The 26,386-nt window shown below is 32.8% G+C and overlaps 1 protein-coding gene and 1 long non-coding RNA gene across 2 annotated transcripts in view; one reads left to right on the top strand and one right to left on the bottom strand.

Moving 5' to 3' along the window:
- The window catches only part of LOC126739617 (BTB/POZ domain-containing protein KCTD3), a 96,513-nt gene that overhangs the window by 24,820 nt on the left and 45,307 nt on the right, over positions 1–26,386 (top strand). The window contains exons 6-7 of the mRNA XM_050445375.1: positions 6,088–6,473; positions 21,613–21,729. Of these exons, the coding sequence (XP_050301332.1) occupies positions 6,088–6,473; positions 21,613–21,729 (503 nt within the window). The remainder of the gene's footprint in view (positions 1–6,087; positions 6,474–21,612; positions 21,730–26,386) is intronic.
- On the bottom strand, positions 6,951–8,365 carry LOC126739622 (uncharacterized). Its single transcript, XR_007661672.1, has 3 exons — positions 7,790–8,365; positions 7,620–7,736; positions 6,951–7,504 (listed from the first exon to the last, which is right to left on the bottom strand). It is a non-coding gene; the product is annotated as an uncharacterized LOC126739622 (long non-coding RNA).

The raw sequence follows: 26,386 nt of genomic DNA, 5'->3' as shown, positions 1-26,386 counted from the left end.
ATTAACTGATTTTTCATTTTTGTTTTAATAAATTCAACAAAGCATGTTGAGCTTATTTCTGCTTGTAATGAATTTTTGTATGAAATTGCTAAGCTATGGATTGAAAGATCCGAATATTTATCAATGTTTTCATATCGCATTAAGGTATTTTCAATTTTCTGCCTTTTAGCTGTATATATATATATTCTTGTAGTACCGAATCATACACCGCTTTAATTTCTTTTCCAAAATCAGATGATGAAATAAATTTTTTTGTTATCGGAGCAGATGATAACTTTGACTTTTTCCAATAACATACTTTTTCTGTTGGAGAAGGTTCTTCACTACGTCGATGCAACCACATCAAAAATGCTACTTCATGTTTACATCCTCCTTCTGACGCTGCACAGCCCTGACATTTTGCTTCCACTACTTCTTTTTCATTAGTGTTAATAACACAGAACACGTCGTAATTTTTTGACTTTATTTTATGCTCTGGCGTAATTTTAGCTTTTAGTTCACAAAGTACTCCTTGCTGTTTGACTTGTACATATCCAATGGCATTATCACCATAGTCTTTTCTACCAGACCTGAAATTAATGGTTTTCCTATCAAATCGGAAGATTTATTTTAAATAAATAAATAAATAAATATTATTGTCTTTATTAGTACCAAAAATGTACATAGGCGAAGTCTAGCCAAAGCTAATCTACCTAACCCAATACACTTATTACAAAATAAATTATTTTAAATACGTAGATAGCAATCTAATAAATTATCCAAAAAGAAATAATTATAATAATAACAATAAATAAATATAGTTTAAAAAACACGCTTTTAGAGCATATCAAACTAAAAAGTAAAAAATAATTTTTAATATAAGCTGAAAACAATAATAAACGGAAAATACTAGTATTAAGGTGAAAAAAGCGTGGGGCGCTTTGTGCCATTTTTTTTTTCATATATCGAGCAAATTACTCTTTTTTCACATTAATACTAGTATTTATGTGAAAAAAGCGCAGTATAGTCGCCAGCGCCAAACTTTCCAAGTTATTTTGTTATCTTACTTAAAATGAGACGCCCGGTACCTATCACTCTTTACTCTATTATTTTTACCTATTACTATAGTGGTATATTAAACCTATAACTTGACTACTTACCTTATCAATTTTATTCCACGCATTTCTGAACTTATAAAGTCTTTATTTGTATTAAAATAATCCAGCACCATGAACATATCTACTTCTGGCATATTCCCAGAATCTGCCTTTATGAAGCCTCTTTCGACTGAAAACATTGCACAAAACTCCACTAATCAAAACAATAGTTTAACTAATAATAATAGTGTTTTATTACATTCAGGCATCAAACAAAATAGACCCTTTTTTATAGCGGCGAACTAGATAATAACAAATAATAACATCAAAAACACTGAAAAGTCCGACTCAAATGCGTTTGGGGTCGGCCGCCCGCAGAGAGCTGCTGCGGCGTGACGTCAAAAATGGAGGGAGCGGCTTTTACGCATATTCAATATTTAACGTCGAATATCTAAAGATTGGATATACATAGAAAGCTGAAATTTTTACAGTTTATTTAGGATGTTAAGTGTTGTTGAATTCTATGAAAAAAATTGCGAAAAAAAAAGTCGGCAACAAGCCCATTGCACATGCTGGACATTTTATGAATATCGGATATCCAATGCCCCGTAACCAAACATTGCCAGACGAGTATACAGTAGTGTTACCTAAGTCTAGAAAGTTATCACAAGTTTCTTAGCTTGAAAATTGAAGTCATGACTATAGTGTGATTGCTTTGACAATTACACTTTAGTAAAGAAATGTCCCGAGAACTCTACTTAAAAATCAAACTAAATTTTTCACTAATATAGTTACTATGTTGTACCATCGTGCCGAAAAAAAACTGGGACATTAAAATGTAGGTAGGGAATTGTCTCCTAGTCTATTATAGTAAATCGCATTCCTTGGGTATGGTATGCATATTTACGCATTATGAATTTTTGAAGTCTTAATAATTACATATTTAAATAATAATATTGATACAAAACATTTTTATTTTTCGATATCTATTTTTATTTAGAACACATTTTACAAATAAACCAAGACTAACTAATATCTTTTTTGATAATATGGAATAAAAAATTATTAATACTTAGTAAGCGCACCGTCGTTATCAATTAGAGCTTGCAAACGTCGTGGCATACTTAAAATATTAAGTTTCTGGTATATTCTTCGGTTATTTGGTCCCATGCATCACCTATCTTAGACGTAATTCATTTTGATTTCTAGGAAGTTATCTTTACACATATATTTTGCCATTTTACCCCAAACGTTTTCAATTGGGTTAATATCAGGGCTTTTCGAGGGCCACGGTAAAACTTGAATTCGTCTTTCATCTAGATAGTTTTGAACTATACGGGCTGTATGCATAGGAGCATTATTATGTTGGAAGATAAAATCTTGCCCTTGCGTGTTTTCTTTCGCCTTTATTGCTGTTTCAAACGGATTATTTCTTAGAAAGCCAACTAACTCTCTATCTTAAATGTCGTTTGAAATTTTTGGTCGACCAGAACCTGGATTTCTTAAAATAACTCCATATTGCAAATTTTTGCAATTTTCGCCTTAGCTAAGGAAACGGTATTTTTACTAATGCCCAATTCTTCTGCGATTCTATTTATAGGAACTTCATCCATCAGACGAGTGTATAATATCGCTTTTTGTTGAGGAGATAATGCAGGCATTTTGAAAGAACGATTCTGTTGACGCGGCTGTCACAAAATTAAATTAACTTTGACAACATCAAAATATATTATTCTAATAGACCAAGAGATTTAGGAGATTTTGCTGTCCCAGTTTTTTTTCGGCACGATAGTACATACAGAGCTATACAGTGCATCCGTAAAGTAGAAATTCAATAAAAAATAAATTGAACCGTTTCTGCAAAAATGCCCGACCCCGTCGATTTTAATATTGGATTTAAGGTTTTTCTACGTGGAAATTAAATATACAGGGTGACTCAAAAAAAAAGATATGACGTCATCAATATGTTTTTTAAATGAAAACTACCATTTCTTAATGCAGAACCAGAAAGAACGCATTTTTTTACAAATGATATGGTACAAATGAATATGGTTACATAAGCAATTTTGAACGAAAAATGATGATAAAATGTAAAATTAAAGAAATACCTATCTAAATTCAATGTTCGAATTGAGCACAATTCAAATTAAATAAATCGTGTGAGCAAGGCAAATTTCCATATCTCTTATTCCAATTTGGAAAAAAGGGAAACACAAAAAATCCAAATAATTATCGTCCTGTCTCAAATATGTCGATCTTTTCATGTATTCGAAAAACTTATGTTTTTCCGCTTAACACATTACCTTTTAAAATCTAATTTATTTTCAACATGTCAGCATGGTTTTTTCAAAGGAAAATCCGCAGAGACTGCTCTGTTTGAAAGCATAAACCGCATATTCAAAAAACTTGACAAGAATCGTTTTGTTGATGATCTTATGACTTGACTAAGGCCTTTGAGCTTGTTAACAAGGATCTTTTAAGTTTTAAACTTGAATCTTTTGGCATTCGCGGGCCAGCCTTGAATTGGATTATCTCTTATGTAACGGATAGGCGGCAATTTGTTCAGGTTGTATCTAGTCTGCGGATGATTGTCAATAAAAAAATTAGGTCGATCACTTAAGTTATAAGGTACAGTGTCTCACGAGGTGGAACACTGTCATCGCTGCTTTTTTTTATTATTTTGCAATAACCTGCCTGAATACTTAAATGAATCAAGCCAACCCAAAATCAACCAATTTGCTGATGACACTTCCCTTATAGTTTTCAATGTGAGAGAGGAAAACCTTATTATAGACATAAATGCTCACCCTAATAAAACTTTAGAATGGTTTGTTGACAATGGCTTATTTCTTAACCTTCAAAAATCAGCACTCATTCAATTTTCTAATCCTCGTGTGGCCGATCGCAATCCTAAATCCTACCTTATAAGAACAAATGAAAATTGCATAATAGATGTTTGGTCTACAAAATTCTTGATAATCAATATAGATTCAGGCTAAAGTTGGTGTAATCACATCAACTATTTAAATGATAAATTTGCTTCATCGTGTTTTGTATTGACTAAACTGAAAATGGAAGTCCTCTCAGTTCAACTTTTCTCTATATCTATGCACATGTGATGAGTTGTCTTCCTATTATTATAGGGGGTTATTAATAAATTAATGTTAATTGTGTGACGCAACCTATAGGCGTGCTATGTATCTTAAGGCTTTGAATGAATAACTAAATAAATAAATAAACCTCCCCAGCTCATGTCTGGCAACCCTGACTGTAAAACAACCAGAGGAAAGTTTAGCAGCGAGGCCCAAAACAAGGTTGTCAAACCCGAAACTCCCATCAATGAAGAGGACCAGAAATCGACAATAATACTCACTATGTAGAGGGCTCCGCTCATTGAACAAAAAAACTTTCCACATTACAGTTAAAGCCTAGAATTAAAGTTTGCCAAGGGTTTTTGGGGAACAAAAAACCTTCCACATCACACTTAAAACCTAGAATTCGCGAAAGGCCTCTATTATGAGAGGTGTAACTACTTTTTGATTTTTGTTATGCCACAATTGTAGTATCATCGGCAAACTGAACCACTAGTCCATGCAGTAGTAGAGAACTTAGGTCATTAACAAATAATAGAGATAAAATAGAACCTAACACTGACCCTTGAGTTACATCACAGGTGTGCGGTTCCTGAAGAAAAACCACCTTCTGGGTGTCACCAGGACAGAATATGATTGATGGCCTTCCGCGATTTTTAAAGCGTCCAAACTATACTAAGTGGAAAAAAACTTATGTGACATGGTTAAAAGGTTGACACAAATCTACAAACCAAAAGTAATTTTACGTATACAGGGTGCGTCAAACATAAGTTACGGAAAAATATATAGTTTTTAAACTTCACTATTTTGAAGTATGTGGAGTTTATTAAGGATTTAGGTGTGACGTTGGATTCCAGACCAGAAGTTTTCTTCTTTCTTTTCTTCATACCATGAAGCCCTTAGAGAGTCGTAGAAACAATTTTAATTTAATTTTGATTTATAAAATTATTAATAATTTAATAGACTGCTCTTTCTGTCTGGAAAATTTACATATCAACGTTAATCCCTATATTTTGCGTAATAGATCAACCTTTAGCATCTCAAGATATTCTTCAAACTATTTGTCGAACTCTCCATTGTTCAGATGCGCCCGTAGTTTTAATAATTTTCAAGAAACTAATTTGAATAATGATTTTCACAAAGAACGATAAATATTATCCTATTTTTCCTATTGTCATTATTCATATGTATATATTATATATACTTCTTTATTGTTAATAAAAGATACTATTAAATAAGTTAGGTTTATATTGCTTGGTATATTTGTTAGGTTTGGTGAAAATGTAATGTTTGGCAAAGCGCTTACTTGCATTTAAATTCATAAGATATTTTATGCTTTCCTGTTATTGGATTGCTTAGTATATCTGAAGGAGAGCCTTGTACTTAAATAAATAAATAAATAAATAAATAAATGGAACACCCTGTATTTAATGGCGTTATGCTTTTGAGAACAACAAGATCCTTACACTGATACCTCATTTTTTAAATTTCATTACGGCGTTGCCACGTAATTCGTATTTTTAGGATATTTTTAATGTTTTAAGGGGTTTATTAAAATTCTTATTCGCTGTGTTCAATCTAGATAAACGAAATTTTTAATGTAGTTAGTTTACAGTATCAGCTTTATCTTTTAGTAAAAGTATAAAGTTTTTTTCCATATGTAGGGTCTACTATAAATTTACCAATTTACTCAAATAAAATACGCAATAACTCGATTTTTTTAATGGAACAACCTGTATTTTTTTCTTTCATGAAATTTGTTTATTTAATGTCTACATTTCTTACAAAGTATGTCCTATATGTAAAAAGCTTTTTTGAGATATTTTACATTCTTTAAAAAACGATGCCAATACAATTTCACGGTTGTATAAAAACAATGTTTTTAACCAAATTTGCAATGAAAATGGCAATCTTTTCAGGTTAAAAGACTCCAGTGGTTGGCAACAAGTATTCACCAGCCCGCATATAGAACATGACATTGAAAGGATCGCGATAAACGCCAAAATGGGATCCACAGAAACTTCGAAGATGGTAGCCATATCTTACGGCAGTCAGGTGAGACTGTGGGGCATATCAGATACCGGAGCCAGAACCAATATTGGTACTTTCAATCTTTTGGTCAGGGTGGAATATCTGTTTTTCATTGGAAGCCAGTTGGTGGCTCTATCACCCTCTGGTAAACTAGGAGTGTGGCACGCGATGACCCAGCATTGGCAGACCCAAGATGTTATGCCGATTGCCTCGTTTGATACCGCTGGTTCTATATTACTGTTGGGATGTAATAATGGATGCATTTACTATATTGGTAAGCTTAGTTTAGGTACATGAACTTTTTTAAACTAAAAATGTAACTCCCATAGTGGGAAAAATATTTTAACAAATTAAAACAACATTTAACACTACAAATAACACACCATTTAAAAACACGTATACCTGAGGGCTTAGGTAAGCCCTCTTCTGCAAGTAACCATAATTTTATTCCAAAGTCTAATTCTAAAACTATTCAACAAGTTACTTCTTAAAATTACAACTGAGTAGATTTTCTTGAAGATCTTAATGAAGAGCACTAATGAGCTCAACAATAGTCTCTCTTGTTTAAATATACAAGTAAACCTCAATAGACCTCACGTTCCGTTACATAGAAGACTGCGTTAAATAAATTACAATTTATTTTCAGTCTCTTTACCCAAACACAATTTCACTGTTGAAATCCAGTTTGGTCTACCATTTTGTTTTAACATCCTCGTTCCTAGAAAAAATGAAAAACACATAAAACTCCTTAGAACATTGAAAATTTATTTGCTTGTAACATCTCCGACACAATGATGCTTAATGCTTATGTAGAAATGGCAAAAAAACACTTTATAATATCATAAAAATGTGTCACTTATTTTGACAGGAGCAAAATAATACTATTCTTCTGTAATAAAATAACAATCATTTTTTTTTCATAAAATATCATAAGATACTCTATAAAGAATTGTAACGAAGTTACAAGATTTTGTCTTTATTTTATAGTAATAAGGGTAAGCCCATGCAGTCTTTTATAAGACAACTTAGATAATTGTACTCCGTTAACATTTTAACCTCTAAATTTATAATTCACATAACAAAAAGATACATTTTAAGCTTTACCTGTGAGTCATGAGGGGTTTATAATTGTAAACATATATAAAGAAACCAACTTAAAGAGGTTTCTAGCCTGATAGTATCCTGGAAAGGTTTAATTTCTTATAAGTTATGCCTAGTTCTCCGTTGACTATGTTGTAGTCTCTGGCCTTATTGTTTTTAGCCCTGGTTATTCTTAGGACAATAAAGAACCACAAATGCCTAAAACTGAGAGGATTTTCATCACTATGCTTCCAGTTTTCCGGTTATTTTCATGAAATTTTCCTTTCATGCTGTTGCATTGTTTACATGTTCTATTTTGCAAGTTTCAAGGTTTACCTACCTTGGGAAGCCCTGTTAAATGAAGGGGCATGCCCGGTGTGGCAAAATATAATATAAATCAAGATTCAGTTTCCCGCGGTTTTCCTGAAAAGCCGGTGGAAATACCCGGTTTTGAGAGCTGAAACTTTTATTTTTATTTACCATGTAAGGTCGTAGCCTATAAATCCGTACCGTTTTCGTGAGGAAAAACTCTATTTTCATTAAGTTTTCCCAATTGCATTTTTATCCAACGATTGGTTCCGAGGATGTTCGTGAGTCGTCGGCATCCAAATTCCTGCGATGGGTATAAAAAGGTTCCAGGTCCACCAAGGATACACATTCGTCGCAGTAAGGTCGTACCATACCTTTGGAGCGAAGTACCAGTATTTTCTCCGTATTTCAATACCGTTAAATTTTCAATATTTACATTAAAACTTTGTTTTGACGTTGACAGTGTGAATTGCGTTAGGTAAGAGCCACCTGTTGACATTTGACCGGCCGCTTCCAAGCTCGCGTATTAAGATCTTTATCAAATCCGTTGCTATTGATATCGTTCCGTCCCGTTCCGTTTTATTTAATTTTGAAACTGTTGTTTGGGCCCATCTTTCTTCGTGTTTTGTGGGGCAAGCAACAGCCGCGATTGATAACTGGTGCCTGGACACTATCTTTCTTCGTGTTTTGTAGGGCAGGTAGTAAGTGGGATATATTGATAAAATAATCGTAAAATTATCCGCGTTACGGTATTTTAGTTGCCATTTTTACAAGCTTGGAAGACGGTGGTATTTTAATTTTTCGCTGTGAGTTTTTATCTGTGATTAATTATTAGAATATTCATATTGATTCCGTTTCGCTTTATGAACTTTTAAAACTGTGGTTTGGACACTATCTTTCTTCGTGTTTTGTAGGGCAGGTAGTAAACGGGTGATTAAGCCAACGTTTCATTAGTTCCGTTCGCGAAAAGTTACATTCTTGTTTGCAACCAGAGAAACACTCACTGCGGATTTATTTTGTATTTAATTGATAATTTTTATTATTAACTTTTTATTTTCTGCTCTGTCCGCGGCCGTACCGTTCCGTTTAATTGTTTGATTGATGAAAACTACTGCTTGGACACTATCTTTCTTCGTGTTTTGTAGGGCAGGCAGTAGCCGCGTTTATTAATTATTACTTGGCTTCTCAAAGTGGTGAGAGACTGTGGCGTTAACTTTACAGTGTTACTATTTTGCCAAGAGTTTGCAGACGGTAGCTCAGAATTATTGGAGGCTTGGGATTGTTCGAAGGTTCACTTATGACTGGCTATTAAAGAATATAATCTTGATTATAACTATTAAATAAGAGGGCGCCACTTAGTTTTTTTTTTATAAATGAAAGAAAACTAAGAAAAACACTTGGTATATAGGTTTCAATCAACAATTAAATGACCCTGGATAAAGTAGATTTAAAGAGGCAAAAAAAAAATATCTTAACAATACAACCAAATTATATTTACATCTAAGATATGTATACACCTCATTTTCTAATCTGTTAAATGTTATAATTTATTATGAATAATGTTGATATGATTAAATAAAATAAGTTTGTCAAAAGTAACATTTAAATTATGATTAAGCTACTAGGTAGATTTCAGCACTTGAAAAATAAATTGACTATTAAACTATTAAAGTTTTTAGTAAATATTTGTATTACGCAGGGGAAAGTTCATGAACCTTTTTACCTAAGGCATATCAGCCTTAACCGTTTTATATCTACTTAATTACCAAAAAGGGTACTGAAAAATACTGAACAAAAAATAACTAATATATAGATAAGAAATATATAGATATATATAGATAAATAAAATAATATAAATATATAGATAAGAAATTGACATTAAATTAAATCATGACATTAATTAAATATTTTTAAGATTAAATTGAAATAAAAGGTATATTAATAAAAATTTAAATAAATGAGACAAATCTATGATTAGTAATATTTAAATAAATGGAATAAACTGGCCTGTATATTCCTCCAAGAAATGAACGGCTGGCCTTCAAAATCGAGGCTGTGAATGTATGCCATTTGTAGCTTAGCTATCTGGACTGGGAATCTCTAATACTAGCTCTAACTCTGGCTCCAGCTCCACAGCTTACAGCAATTTCTCGGGGAAATCAAAATCCTGCAGCCATCAACAATTGAAGAAGAATAAAGAGGAAAACGGAAAAGTAAAACCCTAAAACAACGGTTGCCATTGTATTCACTGTCGACAAAAATGAATGGCGTTCAAAACGTGACACACTCACCTTGCTAAGTTTCATTATCTATCCATCAAAATCTTGGGCATCCTGCATCAGAATTATGAAATAAACAGTTCCCTAAAGGAACAAAATTAAGGACTATAAATTATAAACCATATTGGCCACTTCCTGCTTCACAAATTTCGGAAATAAAAAACTGTCCTTTTACGTGCGCTTCTACCTGCGACACGGGAACAAGTCCTCGAAAAATGGATGCAGTACCGACTAAATAAGTTACGACCCCACCTCTCGCCTGAGCTGTCAATGTCAATCCAATCAGAGAAAACATTAATTAAGACAAACCAGAAGAGTGATGCGTTACAGTAGTAATGTGTCATTGACAGTGTGAATTTAAAGAAATATCGATAAAAGAAGTTGACTGAAATTATCAATATAATTATTGAAATTAATGAAATATCAATGGAGCGTTAGTGAACATAAGAAATAGAAAAATAAAACGCTACATTTACCCCCTTCCTTGAAGAAAAAAAATTAGCTATGAAATAGTTGATTTTTTTTTTCTTTAACATCTAAAGTCTTTTAACAAAAAAGTTTAACCTATACTAGTTACCAATATCCAATAATACCAAAGAAAAATTTCCGGATAATTATTATCCCTTACTAAATAACAAACAATTCTGTTAATTACCTGTTCCACAATTTAAATATACAAATTATTTCTAAAAATGGCATCTTCTCATATTAACTCAATTCAGGATAACTACGTGTATTACCCGTTCCTAAAGGAAGACACAATCGGTATGGACATAAATTAGGAAACTCTTAATATCGAGGAAGGACACAAGTTGGTAAGACAATAGTGATCTTGAGAATACAGAAGTACTAAAACTAACTTAAAGTAAACTTAAATTAAAACTTAAGCTAAAATTATGTACGCTCACGACATTTAATTCTACCATAGAAATCAGTTACCATAGAACTCCAACCTAGGGGAACACTCATGGAAGTTGCAATCAACTTCTCACCAAGAGATGGTGTTGTGTGTAACAAAAAAAAACTACCCTTTTTAGATGGCGGATTCTAGCAACTAGAAAGAAAACTGGCTGAGATAACTCAAGCACCAGATAATAAACACATGGGCAAAATTCATAACAGCAATATCAATTGCCACATTAATTACCCACTACAAAATTCTGTGTGCCCCCAAATCCATTTCTGAACGGCACTAGAATATATCTTACAGCATATACAGCCATAATCTAAAGCTTCGATAGAATTTGTTTTTCAATTGACTCACCCACATAAATATCCAAATTAATTTGAGGTGAGGAAGGATACCTTCGTATAGTCCTCTAATAATCCGACCATGGTCGAGACCAGACCAACAAAAAAACAAATCTACTATTGGTTTTTCATCACAGCATTCTGTGATAAAAAAAATTGGACAAAATCCAATAATGAACAAACTGAACAGTAACGTTCATCCTCTGTCAGGTTCACCGACCCCGACAAAAAAATTAGGCCAAAAATATAACCTCAAACAGTCAAGTTGACACTGGGTTTATCACCACCACTAGGTTATAACAACCCACAAAATACGGCCAAGAAAAAATAGTCAAAACTGACATAAAGTGTATACTCATTTATGGAGTATGACAACCATCAATAGGCTTGGAAAATTGAAAAAAAAATATATATATTTTCCCAAAAATAAATACATTATAAGTTAATAAGAACAAGGACGTTTATTTCAAGTTGTTAGGGTAAGTATTTGCAAAGTTATAAGGCTGTTAGTCTGGGGTTTTTTATACCTCCCGAGATTCCGTCCCAATTACGCGCTACGTCATAGACGCCGACGCGACGCGACGGTGTATTATGAAGCGCTCGCTAGCCAGCCAACCAAAGTCTAGTGCCCAGGCGTTATTTTGACAAAGCAGCGTGCGCGGTCGACAAGCTAGCGTCGGTCGTTGCGTCCACTTGGGCGCCTGTGACGTATCATCCCGGCCGCGCTGGTACAAGGAAAAAATTAAACATGGCGTATTTATTCGAACTTTGAAAATTAATTGTGAAGTAACTATAAATGCTAGAGAACTGAAATAAATTGCTAAATTTACGTTGGAGCCTGCTCTTTTTTGCTAAAAAATAATCGAATTGTCGTTTCCAAGCTCATTGGTGGCCTTCTAAATAACGTATGGTGTATAACCATATACAGTTTATAACAGCCACCAAAACATAGCCCTCGGCTATAAAAATTAAAATGTCAAGTTTATGACATACTGTACATAACCACTAACAGGTTGTACCCAAAAAATAAAATATGGCCCAAATGACCAGATTATAACATCAAAAAAATAACAAATGGTAGAAATTCCAGAATGATGTCAATACTAGAAGCAGGAATCTAAGTGAAGATAACAATATATACATAATTTCCAAATACAACTATTCCAAAGAATCGGAATCATCATCAAGACCATTATTAAAAGGCTTTAAGTCTTTAATATGCCATTTACCGGCATTAGAACCATCTTCATTAGACAAAATATAAACCAGATTTGACAACTTTTTGCGGACAATACTGTGTACATACTTGGGAACTAGTTTAAAAGTAAACTTATCAACAGCGCTAGATAAAACTTTATTCTTACGCCAAACAAGATCACCTACATTAAATGAGACATCTCTCTTACGCAGGTTGTAAGCTTTAGAGTTTCTCTCATAGGCAGTATGAAGTTTATTTTTTACCTCTGTAAATATCTCTTTCAAACCTTTCAGGTTCTTAGCATAAGTATTCCTATCTCCTGGGCAAATTTCCTGATCAATTTGAATATCCAAATTAACATTCTTATAATAATTTCCTGATAAAGGAATATGCCTCCCATAAACTAAAAATGAAGGGGTAAAATTTGACTCCTTCAATATACGGACGAAACTTTTCAATATTAACAAGGACAGCCAAGCACTCTGGCTCAACAACAGAATAATTTCTCTCAGTTTTAGTGAGAGACCTGCTTACATAAGCAATAACCTTTTCTTCCCCATCTATCATCTGAGTCAATACTCACCCTAAGCCTGTATCACTGGCATCACTCTGAATAACAAATCTTTTTGAAAAATCTGGTTGTGAAAGGATTGGAGACGAAACTAACAACTGCTTTATTTTGATAAATGAAGCCTCTGCGGCATCAGTCCATATAATTGATTGACCCTTTTTCCGTCCTTTAAGTAGATCATTAATAGGAGCCATCAAAGTAGAAAAATCTTTGATAAAACGGCGATACCAGGAGCAAAGTCCTAGAAAACGCTTAATTTCCGTAGTCGTCTTTGGACGAGGATAATTGACCATAGCAGAGACCTTATCTGGATCAGTCCTAAGAGAATTCGAACCCACGATATAACCTAGGAATTTTAAAGAGGTTTTAAAGAAATCACATTTTTCTAAATTGACCGTAAGTCCAGCCTCTTGCAATTTTTGCTTAATTTCACATAAGAGATGAATATGAGACTACTTGACCAGCAACAGTTCGCTGTTCCTCAGAAAGCTCTTCTAATGAAAACAAATCAGGACAACCACCTGTAAAATCCAAAGAGAAATTCTCCAAGACATCAAGCTGATGACACAAAAGTCACTTCTAATATGCCGCTAGCTATCATGAAAGTCCACTAAAATCCAAACTATTGGGCAAAATCACAACCAAAAATAAATGCTTGGGACAGAGAAGGTATAACTAAAGCATTCACAATCTCGTAATGTAATGGGCACATCAAACAACTTTACATGTATATATGGTCTATTATCTAAAGGTTTATTAATGAATAGTGGTGAAATTTGTTCTTGACGCTAAACTTTATTTTTTATAATAGTAGTTTTCATGAAATCAGAAACCTTAGCAAGCCAATGTTCCCAGCTCAATTTGTTAAAATAGTTAGGTTTAAGATTTAAGTCTTTAAAAGATGTGTTTAATTTACATTTTTTACAATCTTTTACTTTGACATTTGGTTTTCCACATTTAAATTTTATTTTTATTCTTTAAATAATCAGATTCTTCAAGTTTCCTACAAAGCTCAGAAAGTTGAGAAATGGAATTAATTTCTATTAAAGCCAATATATCAATGAAGTCAGGCAACAAATTATTTTTAACAAACTTAATCTTAGTACATTCTGCTGGCACACGAGAAAGCCTAGCAAAAAGAACCTCCAAATGAGCAATGAAAACTACAGTATTTTTTCCCTTCTTTTGCTTTCTTTTCTTAATTTGATCCCAAATTTCATCATCTATATCATCATGTAAAAAATCTCTTTTAAATTTATTTACTAGGGAACATCAATCACTAACAGTTGACTTGACACTCCTATACCACACAAATGCATTACCAACAAAAAATTCTGCTGCAGACTGAAATTACGTATCCTCAGATACATCTCGAGCCTGAGCCAATTCAGTTAAGGTTTCCAAAAAATTATAAAGTTTATGAGAATCACCATTAAACTTAACTTGCCATTCACTAATAGGAAGGCATTTCGGGTAGCACAATGGACTATTGGAGCAGCTACATTTACAACTGGAGCAGAGGAATGAGTTACTGGTTCTGAATCAGCATTGGGACAAATTTTGTCAAAAAGATCAGCTTCAAGAGCTAGACAAGTGGCTGTAATTTCTTGACAATAAGCTTGAATTTCTTCAGCTTTTTCTTTAAACATAGGAATTCTTTTAGCCCTACCAGCTACATGAGACAAACGAGATTTTATTTGAGCAACAGCTGAATCAGAAGCTACACCCTCAAATTCTTCAATGCACTTGCAATGGAATCTAAACTCTTTTTGATGTCAGCTCTTTCCCTATCATAATCTACTTTAACTTCCGGTAAAGTTATGCTAGATCCCGGAGAAGTTTGTTCCTTTTTTAGAATTCTCAATAAAATCCTTCTTTTGTCAGCAACATTCCGAATAGTAGCAACTAAACGAATTTTCAATTCATAATCTAGTTCATGTTCTAACAAATGATTAGGTTGGAAATTATACAAATCCATGGTGTCAAGAAATATTGTTCCAAAGAATTCAAGAAAAAAATTAAATCCCAAAAAAATTAAATGTCTGAAATGACTTCACCTAAGAAACTTGATGGTATTAAATGAAATTGATCTAGGTTGACTTTATATGACAAAACAATATGAGACCACAATATCTCTCAAAAATTGTAGAATTAAAACAATGTCAGTGGCACAATGATGCATAAGCCTTTGTTTAAGGAATGACTTTAAAAAAAGTTGTACAGAAAAATTTAAACTTTTAGTGAGCCAAAACTAATGTTTTTTTTTTTTTTTAATATGGAATTGCCTAATTGTTCAAACTAAACACAAATGTAAATAGTCTGAGTTGGTTCTACTCTCTAGATTTGAAAAATTGCAGTATTAAATGTTACTGTATGTAATAGCACTCATTAGTTTTGGGTATATCAAAACTGAAGAATAATAGTTTTAAAACAATTTATTAATCTGTATCACCTTGTATAACACGGGCATATGTTACTCATAAATTATGTTCCTTCCAAAAACTATAAGTCAGAATAGCATTTCAAATCCCAAATACATTTGCCATATAGAAACCTAAATGAAGTGGTGACACCATGTATAATTAAAATGTGAATTTCCACAACTATCCAAAAAATTTTCAAATCTACTCAGCAATATTTACAGAATCCAGAATAATAAAGGAAGTGAAATCTTTACAAGTATAAACTTCTCAAAGTTTAATTTAAAGATATTAATAATAAATATTTTACTTTTCTAATTGTGATCCATTACAATTCGAACATTAAAGATATCTTGTCTCTAAAAAACGATTAAAATCCTCTTAATGTCCCTGAACACTATGCAAGTAATTACATACTCTTCATACACCCAGCATATACTAAGCACACTGTATTGTCGCAGATTGTCAAATCATAGTCCTTAACAAGGATACCTCGAAAATCAATAAATATAAAAAATATTATATATAAACACTTTCCTAGCAAGGGTTTTCCTCCAAATTGTATACACTCTGTATACCAACAATTACTAATAAAATTATGGTCAATAAATTATAACCAAATTTGATATTTGCATTACTCAAAAACATTAAGCATTACTTGAGATTTAAAGCACTCTAAAACTCCACTCATCCAAGGTATTATCAATATTTTGAAAAAATTTAAAGATTATTAAAATAGATCAATAAAAATAGCCAAGCTGGGCCCCACGTTTATGGGCGTCATTTTCTGTGGCGTTAACTAACACACAAAAATAGTAACACTGTTTAAACAGTGTTACTATTTTGCCAAGAGTTTGCAGACGGTAGCTCAGAATTATTGGAGGCTTGGGATTGTTCGAAGGTTCACTTATGACTGGCTATTAAAGAATATAATCTTGATTATAACTATTAAATAAGAGGGCGCCACTTAGTTTTTTTTTATAAATGAAAGAAAACTAAGAAAAACACTTGGTATATAGGTTTCAATCAACAATTTAATGACCCTGGATAAAGTAGATTTAAAGAGGCAAAAAAAAATATCTTAACAATACAACCAAATTATATTTACATCTAAGATATGTATACACCTCATTTTCTAATCTGTTAAATGTTATAATTTATTATGAATAATGTTGATATGATTAAATAAAATAAGTTTGTCAAAAGTAACATTTAAATTATGATTAAGCTACTAGGTAGATTTCAGCACTTGAAAAATAAATTGACTATTAAACTATTAAAGTTTTTAGTAAATATTTGTATTACGCAGGGGAAAGTTCATGAACCTTTTTACCTAAGGCATATCAGCCTTAACCGTTTTATATCTACTTAATTACCAAAAAGGGTACTGAAAAATACTGAACAAAAAATAACTATTATAGATAAGAAATTGACATTAAATTAAATCATGACATTAATTAAATATTTGTAAGATTAAATTGAAATAAAAGGTATATTAATAAAAATTTAAATAAATGAGACAAATCTATGATTAGTAATATTTAAATAAATGGAATAAACTGGCCTGTATATTCCTCCAAGAAATGAACGGCTGGCCTTCAAAATCGAGGCTGTGAATGTATGCCATTTGTAGCTTAGCTATCTGGACTGGGAATCTCTAATACTAGCTCTAACTCTGGCTCCAGCTCCACAGCTTACAGCAATTTCTCGGGGAAATCAAAATCCTGCAGCCATCAACGATTGAAGAAGAATAAAGAGGAAAACGGAAAAGTAAATCCCTAAAACAACGATTGCCATTGTATTCACTGTCTATAAAAATGAATGGCGTTCAAAATGTGACACACTCACCTTGCTAAGTTTCATTATCTATCCACCAAAATCTCGGGCATCCTGCACCAGAATTTTGAAATAAACAGTTCCCTAAAGGAACAAGATTAAGGACTATAAATTATAAACCATATTGGTCACTTCCTGCTTCACAAATTCCGGAAATAAAAAACTGGCCTTTTACGTGCGCTTCTACCTGCGACACGGGAACAAGTCCTCGAAAAATGGATGCAGTACCAACTAAATAAGTTACGACCCCACCTCTCGCCTGAGCTGTCAATGTCAATCCAATCAGAGAAAACATCAATCAAGACCAACCAGAAGAGTGACGGACCGTCAACAGAAAGCATGAATAATTAAACCAGGAGAGTGATGCATTACAGTAGTAATGTGTCATTGACAGTGTGAATTTAAAGAAATATCGATAAAAGAAGTTGACTGAAATTATTAATATAATTATCGAAATTAATGAAATATCAATTGAGCGTTAATGAACCTAAGAAATAAAAAAATAAAACGCTACATGCTTCCAATTTCAATTTCAATTTTTTTAGACGCGGCATTAGGAATAAGAATGTTATAATTTTTTTGCTTTGAAGATGTTATTTTTGCGCTTAGAATAACATATATCTTTCTACTTTTTATTTTTAATCCAAAATCGGGTCCGGCAAAGTTAAAGGGACGTCTAACAACCGATTTTTTTTTGAAAATTTTTACATAGAATGTTGAGTTTAAACATTTTATTGATGAAAAAGTGAGGATGAAGTAAAAAAGTGCAAAATTTTAAAAATTATAAAGGATTTTCTACTTACGTATAAGTCACAATTACACCCGGCTTAACTACACTCTATTGGCGACTAGCCATCACGTTGATCATTATAATATGCTATTAATTCACATTTAAAGCCTTAAGTAACCAAATTCTGTAACTTAGAAGGATTTACATCACTTCTGGCTTTTAATTTGTGAGCGTGTGAGATAGTATTTTCTAAAATGATTTTTACTATAAGTGACGTAATACCCAATAAAATAAATAACTCGTCTACGGTATTATTGAACAGTAGCTGTCGCATTCCCATGACAAAAGCCATAAACAAGAACAATATTTTTATATTCTAAATTTGAATAGATGTGTAGTGTTTTATACAACTTGAATAGTACAAACTCGAAAATAAACGCGTCCAACACACTAAAACCACACATATCAAAAACAAAACATACCAAACAATCGGTACCTTCAGCATTTATAATTTGTAAGAAGCGGTAAACTATTTAAAACATTTTCTTTTAAAAACAAATGAGAAGGGCATATTAGTTTTTATTAATTATTATTAAATTAAAGATAGGGGTGAAGTTATTCAGAAAATTCACGACAATTTAACATTACGCTGCAGGCTCTGTATCCAATAAAATGGCGGCCACTTTGAGCACCTATTAAATTAATTATTAATTATTATTATTTATTATTTAGTATTTTTTAACGTTATTCAATAATTGTTTTTTCCTTAGTTTTTATTAAAGTTATTTATTTTTAAATTCTGATAAAATGGTGCCTTTTGGGAAAAAGATGCAGGATACCTTTTGTTCTGTTAAATAAACCAAGGATTCTTAAAATTTTTGATTATCAGTGGCGTACTATTTTTTTTTATTAAAAAATTACTCTAAAGCCTATCTGATCTACGCCACTGGTTGAAACTAAAACATTTACTTTTTACATTTAAAGCATCTTTATTAGTCAACAGTCAAAAAACTAAAAATTAATTTCTTAATTTTTTTAAAAACTTTAACCCCCTGTATTTTGCTTCTGAGGCATTTCCGACCCATAGTGTCTTATATCAAAAGTTATATTTGAACGTCCCCTATCATCCCCCAAAAGCATGACCTTCTTATAAAAATCACCCTGTATATCAAAAAATTTTATGTAAAGGGACATACGACTGCTACTGCAGACGTATAGTAGTAGAAATAGATTTTGTCTAAAATAAATAAAAATGTACTTTCATATAATTTTTATCATAAATTATCTAAAAAAACTGGTACATTCTTAGAAAAACTAAAAAAACAAACAATATCAACGCAAAAATAAAACTTATTTTTTTACAAAGCTTCCTGCAACAATTTATCTATGAGTGAAAATTTGCAAAAAAATTTCCTACACATAGGGGGGCTTCTCTTCGCATCCAGAGCAACGCCATGACGTTTGTCCTCTTTTTCCATTTTGTGAACATTGCCGACATCGCAAGAAGTAACTTTTTCTCTTGTAACCAGAAGGCACGAGAATTTTTTCCAAAGTATGTTGTAAAGTAGGTATAGATTCAAGAACGATTGATTTTGAACATCCTATCGGATTATTTATCGACCCACGTTTGACTAATTTTCGGCCATCTTTTATATTTGGTGAAATTCCAAGTAGTCCTTTCATGATATCTTCTCGAAACATTAGAATGCTTGTTTTTGATTTAGTTATTCCCGATAAAAAAGGAAATTGTTGACAACAATAATATCAACCAGATGGAACATCACTTTTTTGTACTATCGTATAGATTTTCTTGGACAGCTATAATAAGAAGTCAGCTGGTCACCTCTGTCAATACCTGCCATATTTAGGTTATATTCTGAGACTTCTTTTGGCTTAGATTTAATTTGATCATAAGAATTAGTGGTCTCGATCATTTCTGGATGAAATTTGATTGTAATCATCAATACCTCACGCTTATCTTTCCATTTGGAAACATACACTTTCCCCTTTCGTTGCCATTTATGCTCACCTTTCTTGAGCTTTTTGGTGGTAATATTTTTGGGATTTCCCCTGCGATTCGACCTAAGGATCCCTGTTGTGTGAGTTTTACGTTCAAGTGATTTGTTTGACAGTTATAATAATTATTGTCCATAACAGCGTGATGTCCCTTGTCAAGGAAAGGTGACAGAAGCCTAAACACTAGAGACTGTAATTTTGTCATATTGGCTTCTTCAGCTTGTTTTCCTTTATAAATGTCGATGTTACAAGTACACCATTTTGTCGTGCACAGCTCGTAGAATTTGATTCCATATTTTGCTTTTTTCCCCTTGATGTATTGCCGGATGCTTAGCCTTCCCCTGTGAAGTAATAATGACTCATCTAAAGACAAGGCTTCCTTAGGAGCATAAGCATTCTGATAGTTACCAAGCAAAATCTTCAATAATTTATTTACTTTATTGAGCCTATCAGTATTATCTTTTTCGTTTATGCAGTTGAAACATCTAAGCAGCTGCTCATATCGGCGTCCCGACGTGACAAAGGAAAACACAGGATGATAGTTTAATGGATCATCATCAAGAGAAAAATGTTCGCAGAATTGAAAATCGCATCTGTCCTTGCCATAAAGAAATCCCAATAAATTTATAAAGTTCTTTTTTAGAGGTTTCAACAAAATTGGTTCTTCTGGAATGTTTAGCTTTAGGGCGATTCGAGAATTTCAGTTTCTGACTATATCCATTAGTACTAGTTACAAAGAGATCCATTATTTCGTCCGTCCAAAGCGAATTGAAAACTTCAAGCGGTGCGGGTTCATGGTCAAAATGTAACTGTACACCTGCAGCAGCATGATCAAACCGAAAGTCTGGTATGTCGTCATATATTTCTTCCCATTCATTACTCTCATCGGAACTGGAACTTTGCATTTGCTACTGTTTGATTCACGACAGGTGGTGGAGTTAGATTGAGGTTAGAATCGTCAGATGAATCAGCAGAATAATATAAGATAGGATATTTAACGGGACTTACAGCAATTTCTGAACCCACACACGCAATCACCCTTAAACAACGACGTTGCAGAGCAAATATTTTGCGCATATGTGGTAAATGATCCCAATTAATTAGATTATATGTCGTGAGTCGAAATAGCTAAAATAGGTTGCCCTGAGTGTAGGAGTGGACATGGACCTAGCCTAGCCCTATAAGGAAAGTGCATTTTGAGAATTTAGTAACCTTATCCAGGTTTACACCCAAGAACCAAGGTCACAGACACATTCAAGACTTGTGGTTGATGAATAACAGCATCGCGACGGGATAAAGTTATGTGTTGGTTCTTTGATTCATTCAAACATTATGTATGTATATATTATGGAGAGATTATACACATACTCAGCAGCTATTGGAGTACCCATAGAACTATGCTCTCTAATAATTATGGTGGGTTATAACAAAAAATACCATCTAATGTGTATGTTGTGTATTATTAATTTTGATAAGTTTATCTTTTTTTTAGACCACTAAAAGAGTATTTGAACCTTTTATTATTTTGAATAATTCTATACTCTGATAAAAAAATTAAAATTTAATTTTTCGGAAACATATCATATTTTTTACTGATTGTACTTCGAATTTTTTAACTTTCATTTCAAAACATATAAATATGAAAATCAATAATTTTAAGGTAGAAACAGAAAGACTAGGCTTAAACAAGCTTGGACTATGACTCTAAAATTTTTTTTTTTAGATATGCAAAAATTCCCATTAAGAATGAAAGACAACGATCTCTTAGTGACCGAATTGTATCGAGATCCAAATAACGACACAGTGACAGCAATCTCTGTGTATTTAACTCCAAAAACAAGTAAGTATATTATAAATACGTAGAAAGCATGCACAAATTTAGAAAAATAGTTAAATGAAGTAACTTAGGCCTTGTGTTTCATGCCAGCGTCAGAGAGAGGTCGCGAAGGTATGAAAATCCAAATTTGATTATTGAGCTTTCACAAACGTCACACTTTCTTTTTTTTTTTTTGTACTAAAGCCTTAAAAATACAAGTTTTTGATAGAAGAAGAGCTTTACAATCAAAAATTTTAAAAATGTAAAGCTTTTTTTTGATCGCACTTTTCTGCGTACGTTTTAAAACCAGAGTAGTTCGAATGCACCCATTTGCTGGTATATAACACAAGACAGCAAGCTACATTTATGCGGCTTTTTAATTTTTTCTTACATTAAACCTTATTTGGAACTAGTATGGAAACAAATACACAGGTTGCAAATGAACACTTTTCTTTTGGTTTCTGTTTTACACCATCTGTTGTGTAATCTGAACGGTTTTTATCAGTGTTGGCAAAATTATTAGTTACGAACCTATGAACTTTCATCACTGAAAATAACTTAAGATCATTTCTCAGATCGGTATGGATCAGCGCTTACCTAGTATAGTTTCTTAAATATACTTTATATCTACTAGGACCTGAGTAAAAAACAGATATTCTTATGATTTATTTTTTTATTTTATAAAAAATCTATTTTGCTTGAAAAACTATGATAGTTATTTTTCTATCCAAAAAAAAAATCGTCTTTTATTTGTGTTAGTTTATTTATATCAGACTTTTATTCCATCCTAGATGTAAATAAACTATGATGATTACTTTGTTAAATTATAAGATTATAGCTATATTTCACTTACCTGTCGAGCATATATTGCTAATTACACCAGAAACGGTGTCGCTCTGCCAGCATTTCTTAAAAGTTAGGCCGTTGTCTACCCAGGTCTCATCCAAATAAACAATATTCCGTTTTTCTTGACAATATTTCCGTATTTGACGAAGGTATTTATATCTCCAGTGTAGTAAGTTGGGTCGCTTCATTAATATTTTTCTTTTATTTTGGCATTTACGCCAAAAAAAAACATTTTGCTTGAGCAGTTTTCTAAGGGTTTCCCTAGAATACGGAAAGTTAGAGTCTTCCCGCAATTTTTTAATTAGCTTCCTTGTTGTGGGGACAACTTTAAATTCCGTATAACATCTGTTGATCAAATGCCTGACTATTTGAAAGTAAAAATCGTCATCATTATCAACAAGCGACTGACGTGGTCTTTTTTCCCAGGGCTTGCTAACATTCTATTAGGGTTATTGCGAATTCTTTCTTGATCTTCAAGATGAATTGTTCGAACAGTCGATACGCCGACCCCAGTGTAAAGAGACACCCTGTCTATCTTACGTTTCAGAGGCAATTTAAGGGAATTCTCAGACGCTTCTTCATCGCAAACTCTAAAAAAGCACGCAAGCACAAATGTAATTGCTATTACTTCTCTAGCTTGGCTACGAATTGTCTTTCCACATTTAGATATATTACTCATTTTTAATTTAAAAAAATAATAACAAAACAAATAATGTTCATTAACAATAACGACAATAAATAAATAAATAAAAAGAAACCACGAATCAAGTAACAAAAAACTTAAAGACAACCTCAAATAAACTTCAAACCAAAAGAACGCGTGGTCAGCAAACAGCACTTGACGGCTCCACGTGCGAAAAACATAAAACATCAAAAAATGCCGCCGCTTTTAAAACGCCACCACTGGAATCCGCTGAAGTTTCAATACCAATCGATATGAATGATGCGACGGAGAGAGATGGCGCGAGAAGAAGTCCGATATTTTAAAAGGATATTTGCACTTACGAGTTTCACAGAACCGGAATAACCAGATCCCCGCCAATCAAGTCGTTTGGGCGGCGCCTGGTCTGCCCAGAGCCACGTTGTTTTAGGAGGTGTTGCCAGTTGATATTAATAATGTAATTATTTGAATAAAATGTGTTAATACTTTTATATTATTTACCGGTAAAGACGTGTTGTTAAGTAAAAATAGGAAATGAAACAACTACAAAACAACTCAGTTTGTTAATTATTTTATTTTTGTGTGTAACAAATCGATTTGGAAGTGAAAAAAAGTAAAAATCAATATTTTATATTTATTTTGTGGAATAAACTAGGCAATGTCGCATTTTTGTAGCCGCATTCTTTCCGTAGTTACTCTTTAGTTTGCTAGACTTTACTCGCTGTAACTTAAAGCTAAGCAGGGCAACGTTGTATTGTCAACTCTTGTAAACCTGAGTCTCCGTGGGATTATTCATCGAAGAGGTACCCAGAAATTGCGTTTTGGCTTTCTTTCCAATTGGTGTGGTCTTCAGGTTAACAAGTTCGAATTGCTCGAGGTTGGGATATACGGACGAACATGTAATGTAAAAGATTACTTAAATACACATTTTATAAAAAACCCTCCAACATCTTCAGGGTTTTATGCCGGGTCCTAAACCAAGTCTTAAGTGAGATCTTAGCGAAGTATTAAGTTTTAAGGGCTATCCCAAGATCATCCCGAGCCATCTCAGGTACATCATGAATTAGAGCTTTAACAGGATTCCTTGCCTCTTCATGACATTATTGATTGGACCTTAGTCAGCTGCCGTCCTTGAATCTGCACAGTGGGTTACCAGGTCAAACCAGATAAAAGGAATGTGTAAGCAATGTTACGATTTCTGATTTGTATTGATATTTCGATTTTGGGAATAGTCATATTGGCTAATTTATACTATTTGATGGCTCCCTAATTTTTTAATCATTGTCTAGTGCTTAAAGCTATTTCTCGGCAATTTTCACTGTAATGTAAATTACATATCTACTGAAATAATATTTTACTTAATCCCTTTTCATTTTATTATCCTGATTTTCACACCATATTATATACAGGGTATTCATTTGAAAACTTCCCACCACGGATTTATCGAAAACCACTGTTAAAAAAAATCGCCGAAATACGCTAAAAGGTTTGTCAAGGGGGACAACTTTCTAACCTAAAATTACTTTAGCCACTTTCACCCTCTGCTCACCATGGTCATCCCCTTAAAAATTTTAAATGGCAAGGAGTATCGAGTAAAGGCTTGTTTAAAAGGTCTTTTGAAGTCTTTTGTTTTGACGTTTGATTTTTTTAAATCGGTCGATTCGTTTTCGAGAAAATTAGAAAAATCTTTGTTTATCTTAATTTGTTCAGATAGAAAACAAAAACATGAAAATATCAGTTTTTATTTCAATAAGTGTTCAAAATGTTTCCCGTTTTTGGCCAAACAATGATATAGGCGATGTTCAAATTCCTGACGGACATTTTTAAAAACATGTTGTGGGATATCATGGCAGCTGTCGATGATGCGTTGACGAAGCTTATCCAAACTTTCAGGTTGGGGAGTAAACACAATAGATTTCAAATGACCTCATAGAAAAAAGTCTAATGGCGTTATATCAGGAGATCTAGCAGGCCATTCTATAGGCCCCCTTCGCCCTATCCATTTATCTGGAAACTCGTCGTGTAGCCATTGCCGAACGGGAAAAACATAGTGAGGAGGAGCGCCGTCTTGCTGGAAATATATTTCAGCCTCATCAAGTATAGGGTTTCCATCATCATCGATTTGGTTTAAATCCAAATAAATGTCTCTATTTAAATTTCCGTTAATAAATAATGGCCCAATCACTTTATTTCCTAAAATGCCTGCCCATACATTAATTTTTTGAGGGTACTGGGTATGCCCTTCGACAAATGCATGAGAATTTTCATTGCTCCAATATCTACAGTTATGCTTATTAACAAATCCATTTAGATAAAATGTGCATTCATCGCTGAAGCAGATATTCTTTACACCAATATTATTATCATTAATCGCTTCAGTCATTTTTTTACAAAACTCAACTCGCCTATCGAAATCGTCTTCGGTTAACTCTTGCAATATTTTCATTTTGAATGGATGAAATTTATGAAGTTTGGTAACTGTGTGAATAGAGACTAATGAAATACCAGTGGCAGCAACATTTTTGCGTAATGAAGTATTAGGATTTATTCCAAAATGACCCAAAACTTCAACTTGAGCGGCTTCATCCAAAATTCGCCGATGATCACGTTTTTTAATTGCAACAGATCCAGTTTCAGTAAACTTAGTAACAAGGTCCAAAACATACCTATGCGAAGTTATCTTCTCCGGATGTCTGGCGTTAAACGTGACGGCAGTTTGCCGAGCACATTGATTTTGGACACCATAAATTAGAATAATTTCCACTCTTTCGGCTAGTGTGTAAACCATTTTGGAAGTAAAATCTTCAATTCAACAAATAAATTTTCACTATTCCAAGACTGTCACAAATGTAACTGACGGCAAAATAAATTCTTTATTTTCCTTAGCAACTATAAATAACTAAGCAGGTATAACAATAAATACAGTTCGCCCAGGATATCTGTGTTGATGAAAAGAATGCGGAAAAAAAATCAGGTTGTTATTTAGTTTTTTCCACGTCTAATATTCGGAATTGCTGTTTATGTTGGTAGTTTCCGTTTTAAATTATAAACGAATTGTAGATTTGGCAAACCCTAACGGGCAACATTTTGAACACTTATTGAAATAAAAACTGATATTTTCATGTTTTTGTTTTCTATCTGAACAAATTAAGATAAACAAAGATTTTTCTAATT

Source organism: Anthonomus grandis, chromosome 8, assembly GCF_022605725.1.
Source record: "Anthonomus grandis grandis chromosome 8, icAntGran1.3, whole genome shotgun sequence".
Classification (NCBI taxonomy): Eukaryota; Metazoa; Arthropoda; class Insecta; order Coleoptera; family Curculionidae; genus Anthonomus; species Anthonomus grandis.
This window is presented reverse-complemented; position numbering and strand designations above follow the sequence as displayed.